Genomic DNA, 6,183 nt, shown 5'->3' with positions numbered 1-6,183 from the left:
GAGTGGTAGGGTGATTGCCATATGAAATCAACATCGCTACAAAGTTTGTTATTTCTGTAAAGGTAATAAATTGAAAAGAAAAGTTGAACTTGGCCTGCTGATGTCGTAGTGACAAGAGTTTTAGGTATCAATATTGGTGGTAGTTAACATTAATTATAATACATAGATGTCAAAATATGGTACGATATCAGTATTTTTGAGTGCAGAAATGTTTCATACAACTGGATCAAAATTGATATCAATACCGATAGTGATACCAAATTCGGTCTGATTCTGATACCTAAAACCATGGTAGTGAGTCAGTGACTAGATAGGTGGTGCTTCACCAGATCTTGAGCTCCTACATTACCCGCAATATGTGGAAGTATCAACGTAATTTCAGGTTCATTTGGTCTGATTGCTACATAAAGATCATAAGCTAGATGATAGAACAGAGGAAACTTAGGATGTAGAAGATCATAGCATGAGTGATTTGATAGATTTGGATTCTTATATATATTCTCATGTGATACTTCATCATACAATTCATAGGATCCATTTGCCTAGATATCATCACATACATATTTTACTTAAAAAAAAAAAAAACTTACACATTCAGAAACCCATACGCCTTGGAAGATGATTAGAGAATGTGGGAATTTTTATTTTATTTTTCGTTCAACGAAAAAAAAAAAAAAAAAAAAACCAAACAAACTAAGAAATATAAGCGTGGGAAAGGGTTTTGATTGATTAAAAAATAAGAATCTACTTCAACTTATATGCCTTTAGGCATGGCTATATGTAACATAGAAACCACACTCGAAAAGGATAGACAATGAGTTAGAGCAATAGGTGTTGTAACGAAACTGATTATAAAAGAGGATAAACTGATCACATTAAAATTACCTTCAATTTGGCTCCATAGTTGTGGAACAAAAATATCACTATATTATTATTATTATTATTATTTATTTATTTATTTTTATTTTATTTTATTAGAATCACTAAGTTTATTGTTGAATCCATAATTTTACACTGGGGAGGCTAAAGAAAGTGAAGCCCCCTTACAGTTTGATCCACTCGGATCCGTCAATAAAGCTCAGAGAAATAAAAGGCTTGGCCTCCTCATCAGTCAATTCTCTCGACCATGAAACTCTGCCTGCATTGATTGCTCCTGGCCCAGTGCACTTGTACTGTCCATAGAATACAGTCCTGTTGATGCTACCATACAAACTTAGAAACAATCTTAGCCAAACACAAACCCAAACCCAAACCCAAATCAAAACCAAATTCAAACCAGATCCATCACATTCCTACCACTCTTGCAGTCATACTTGTAGACAAACAATCAAATTTGGAGTTCGGTGGTTTATATGTTTTTTTGGCCCTCACCTCTTAAGACAATGAGTAGCCCCACTAGCCCATGAAGCAAAAGGGCTAGAAAGTGCATTACACGTGTGTCCCAATATGAGAGAGAGAGAGAGAGAGAGGGTTAGACAAACTTTCTAGTTTCCTACTATTGCCACTGGCTAAGTTTGAGTGGGTGGGTCGGTGCCGCCCATTTCCACTGCCAGAGTCTTTGAGACTAACTGGATTTTAATATAAGATGTGATACTAAGGGGTTGGATTGGAATCCATTTGATTAGATTTGTTGGATTCCAATCTGATGTTTTGAAATGTGTATATTAGCAAAGACAAAGGAGGTGAAGAGAGACATAAAGGGGTTTTGGTTGTTACTTACAGTTCTCTATTGGGATCTCCCCAGTTATACCAGCCTTTGGGAATGATTATATCGTCCATATATGTGTAGGCAAAGACTACCCTAGAGAAGGTACCCCATGCCCTACCAAGATAGAGAGCTCCTGAACCCGTGACCTTGCAGTTCACAAAAGAAAACCCTGTGTCTTCTAGCAGACTCCCTCTCCCTTGTGCTGTGAGTGCTCCATAGTTCTGAGCTATTGCATGCACATGACACCCCTACAGTCAAATTGATGGAGAGAAGAGAAAAAACCCTTCACCAAATTGCTTGAAATTGATGGAATTTAAGTTCAAAATAATTCAATTTTATAAGAGGAAATTTGAGAACCACAAACCTCATAAAATGATAGACCATTGCCAAAGATGAAATCCACAGAGCCTTCTATATAGCAATCCTTGTAATAGTGTCTGCCCAGATGATCATATAGTGTATCTTGGGCTCCCAAGAATTTACAACCCCAGAAGGCTGCTGTATCTGCTGATATCCTAAATGCTACTGCCTGCTTTCCAACTGCTCCTGGTGGGGGTAGAGGTGTTGTGTTCTGCATCACACAACTTGTAATTATAGAGAGAGAGAGAGAGAGAGAGAGAGAGATGCTAATTCTTAGTGCTGAAGCTTCAATGAAATACAGGAACTATTCGAATTTACCTTAAAAGTGATGTTTTTGGCAATGAAATAAGGGGAATTCACAGCAAAAGTTGCAGAATTGAAGGTACCAATAGGTAGCCCTCTAGACCCAATTGTTTGAGCTGTGTCCCCCCATTGGACTATGGTCTTATCTGCTCCTGCTCCTTGTATGGTTATGAAAGATTTCAATGGTGGTATATTCACTTTCTCCCTGCAAATTTCATGTGGTGGAATCAAATCTATATCACTACCTTACTGTAACCCAAAAACAAAACAAATGGAAAAAAGGAAAAGAATGCTAAAAAAGACAATTCCACTGCTATATTATTTTGAGTCCTACCTGATTCCCATATGGGCATTGTTTAAAAAAAAACAGAGGAGATGAAATCAATGAGAAGAAGGAGAATTAAAAACACTCACTTATATACTCCTGCATTGACCTTAATAACAACTCTCACAAGATTAATGAAGGGAAGAGAATCAATGGCTGCTTGAATAGTTGTAAAATCTCCAAATGCTGGGTTCTTATGGACAGTAAGAGTATAAGAAGGGAAGAGCTTGTTCTTTGCTGTGGAGAAGAGGGAGTGCCTGAGACTCCCAACAAACTTAACCCATTTCATGAATTGCTGTTCTGCAAATTGGGTATGGGTTATATTGAGTGAAAAGTGCTTCCCTGCTGACTTTCTTGGTCGGATTCCTTTGGTATGGCATAGTGTTTCGCTTGAATTAAGAAGAAGAAGAAGGAATATGATACAGAGACTCAGTCTAAAACTTGGCATTCTCAGAGAAAAATGAGAATGAGAGAGTGATAGAGAGAGAAAGTGTGTAGTTGAAAGTGCAAGTGTTTTGGAGAGGGTAAATGTTTCTATAAGTTTGTTTCTTCTCATTCTAGATAGAGAAAAGTCACGGGTTCTTCTAATGGAATCACAGACTCACAGGTAAACAATACAAGAGCTACAAAGACAGCTTCCTTTTGGTGCACTTGTTGAATTGAAAAGGAATTCCTTCCTTACATTTAATTTTTTTTAATTCCTTCTGGAGCTTCTTCTTCTTGTTGCCATCCGTGAATGTATCTCTCACTGTTTTTGTATGGAAGTGAATATATTCGTACATGGATTCGTGGGATGTTCTCTATTCTCATACCCCCATCAAGGACTTCCAGCAGTTGAGCTGCTAAGTTGAAGTAGGACCCACCAAAAAGTAAGCTTGATATGATCAATTGGTTTAAAATGTGTAAACCAGATTTGATCCTGGTTAACATCCAACCACCCCAAAAAGAGATGATCATGAGCCTCGTGATGACAATGACATTACTGTGATTTGGTTCACAATCTTAACAGTATGATTTACATTGTTATCATCCCAACTGATATCTAAGTAGGGGTGAAACAAGCCGGATTGAGTTGGGTTTCTTAAAACCCTAAAACCTAATGCTAGGTCCTTAAAATTCAATTTAGGCCTAACCCAACTCAGTTGGGTTCATATCAACTCAACCTGGCCCTAATTGATCCTGTCAGGGCCGATTGGGTCGGGTTGGGGCGGGCTGTGCTAGGTTGGGTTGACCCTGGCTTCTACAATGGTTGGATTAACCTTGATTGATCTGTTTTTGTCATTCATATCCTATACATTAAAAAATTATAAAAAAAATAAAATACCAATAGGAGTCCTAAATTCTAATATAAAATTCAGGGTTAAATTTCGGGCCAAGTTAGATCGGGTTGGGCCGGACTGAGGCGTCAACCCGTGCCCGACCCAACCCTGACCTAGGGTTAGAGTTTTCCAACCCTAACCCACCCTTAGAGTCAAAAAACTTAGTCCAAGCCCTGTTCGAATTTAGGGCAAGCTAGGAGGGTTCGAATTATTAGGGCCAAACTTTCACTGCTATATCTAAGCATGGTCATTGATCAATGCCAAAAATACTTACATTTTGCTACTCTCACCATTTGCAACCTAAAGATCCCATTAAGCTTGAATTAGTAATCCTATCAATCATGGGAGTTACTTTTCAGCCACAAGAATTAATGATTTGGCGGATTGACTGTTGGATTGATTGAGGTTCACATATTTGGCACATGTTGGCTTTCCTCAAAACATGATGGAGTGGGGTTTTAGGGATTGGTGCTGAAACCCATCTCTTGTATACACAGAAGAAGTTAAACTTTGTTGCAACTCGACAGTCACTGGGGGGGTGAATCAATGAGTCTAATTTCGATCTCCAAAATGTGTCCAATATCTGACACGGAAATCTCTGATATACCTGTTCTTGTATCTGTCCATGTTTGCACATAGTCGTATGCATACTCAGCCTCTCATAGGCACTTCTGAGTGTGCACACTCATTTGTCATTCCACCTACTTCAATATATATATATATATATATAATACAAACAAGAAGCACACCCACAACACAGGGTTTTTACGAGATTTGACAATTTGCTTATATCCCTGGAGTAGTGCCCGTAAAGGCTTCATACCTACTCAATACACTACTTTTGACTGCACCCACAGTCGGGAGCACCCACACCCAATTTTCTCAAGCCGAAGATGAGATGGCACTCGCAGTGCCAGTAGAATGTGTAGCATCCACTACACGGGAGCACCCACTCCTAATGTTTAGTACCCACTAAGCGCTCAATAAAGAATACAATTAAATTAAGTCTATATCAATGCCCTACAGTCAAGCCCTGCCTAGCATATACATCTACAACTAGCTAGTATGCTTACGGTTCATCCACAACTAACCTAGCATATGCACATTCATCCACAACTAACCCTAACATACATATAATGTAAATTCTAGGGTTAGAAAATCTCACAGCTCATGTCTAGTGTTATCAGAGTTGTCTTAGAGCATAGTCTCTACACACTGGAATCCTCAACTCCCCTCTAGAGTAGGAGACTTGAACCTTTAAGTAAGCTCAACATGGCCATGGCATTTCACAAGTCTCCTCTCTTGTCCTCTTGTACTTTAAAGCACAAATAAAAAAACCCTCTCTTTTTTTCTCTCTTCTCTTGGCTTTTGATCAATGAAACATCAAGAACACTCAACTACCTTCTCAAGCCCACTTTAATGGAGTAAAGATACTTTCCATCGAGCAATAAACCTCATTCAATGATCAACCATCAAGAGGAAAACTTCTCTTACCAACATCGTAGCCTTCCTTCACTCAAAACTCATTTTTCTTGCTTCCATAGTGTAGAGCTCGGAATAATGAAGAATTTGTAATTTGGTTCACCTAAATCGAAGTCAAAAATGAGGGAGATATGACCATTTGAAGTTGGGGCAATGAAATAGCCTGAAATAAAATCTTTGTAGGAGTGACGTAGGCTACACCGGGGGTGCGCGCAACAGAGGCGCAGATCTGGCCGTAGATTTCATCAAAATGTATCTCTTAATTTGAGCCGTCTGATTAAACCAACGGACAATAGATCTAAACCATAGGATTTGAATCTCTCAAAGTCAAAGATAATAGGCGATGGCATCGTCAGACGCATTGTCGACACGCCATTGGTTATGTCAGCTCAAATTCTGGATCTATGTCAGCTTAACCCATAAAGGAGAAGCATTTAAAGACCATTAGATCTGGATCTATAAGATCTAGTTGTTCCATATCTAAGGGATTGTAATCTAAGCTTTGGTGATGATGCACATGCGACACACACTAGTCAATGTAATATGGTGTAGCGCTAGACCATCATAGCTAATGCACCCGACCAACCCCAACACATGCATAAGCATCTTTTGCATCAGCACAATGCGCTCCATTCTATCAGCATTTGGCCTACGTGGCTAAATCTGATTCGTTCATTCTACAACAC

At 38.9% G+C, this 6,183-nt stretch overlaps 1 protein-coding gene across 1 annotated transcript; it reads right to left on the bottom strand.

Annotated features, from left to right (window-relative positions):
• Positions 1-819: 819 nt before the first annotated feature.
• LOC122059656 (probable pectinesterase 53) lies at positions 820-3,342 on the bottom strand. The gene is made up of 5 exons (XM_042622593.1): positions 2,786-3,342; positions 2,387-2,576; positions 2,073-2,279; positions 1,721-1,956; positions 820-1,191 (listed from the first exon to the last, which is right to left on the bottom strand). The coding sequence occupies exons 1-5, from the start codon at positions 3,250-3,252 to the stop codon at positions 1,044-1,046; spliced, it is 1,248 nt and encodes a 415-aa protein (XP_042478527.1). The 5' UTR covers positions 3,253-3,342; the 3' UTR covers positions 820-1,043.
• Positions 3,343-6,183: the final 2,841 nt, after the last annotated feature.

The sequence above is a fragment of the Macadamia integrifolia genome, chromosome 2, assembly GCF_013358625.1.
Source record: "Macadamia integrifolia cultivar HAES 741 chromosome 2, SCU_Mint_v3, whole genome shotgun sequence".
NCBI classification, from domain to species: Eukaryota; Viridiplantae; Streptophyta; class Magnoliopsida; order Proteales; family Proteaceae; genus Macadamia; species Macadamia integrifolia.
This window is presented reverse-complemented; position numbering and strand designations above follow the sequence as displayed.

Excerpts from the sequence above, each read along its gene's own strand:
- LOC122059656 (XM_042622593.1), bottom strand. The coding sequence starts at position 3,252 with ATGAGAAGAAACAAACTTATAGAAACATTTACCCTCTCCAAAACACTT. Across the intron at positions 2,577-2,785 it reads GTCAATGCAGGAGTATATAA|GGAGAAAGTGAATATACCAC; the intron begins GTGAGTGTTTTT and ends TGAAATTTGCAG. Across the intron at positions 2,280-2,386 it reads CCAAAAACATCACTTTTAAG|AACACAACACCTCTACCCCC; the intron begins GTAAATTCGAAT and ends TGTGTGATGCAG.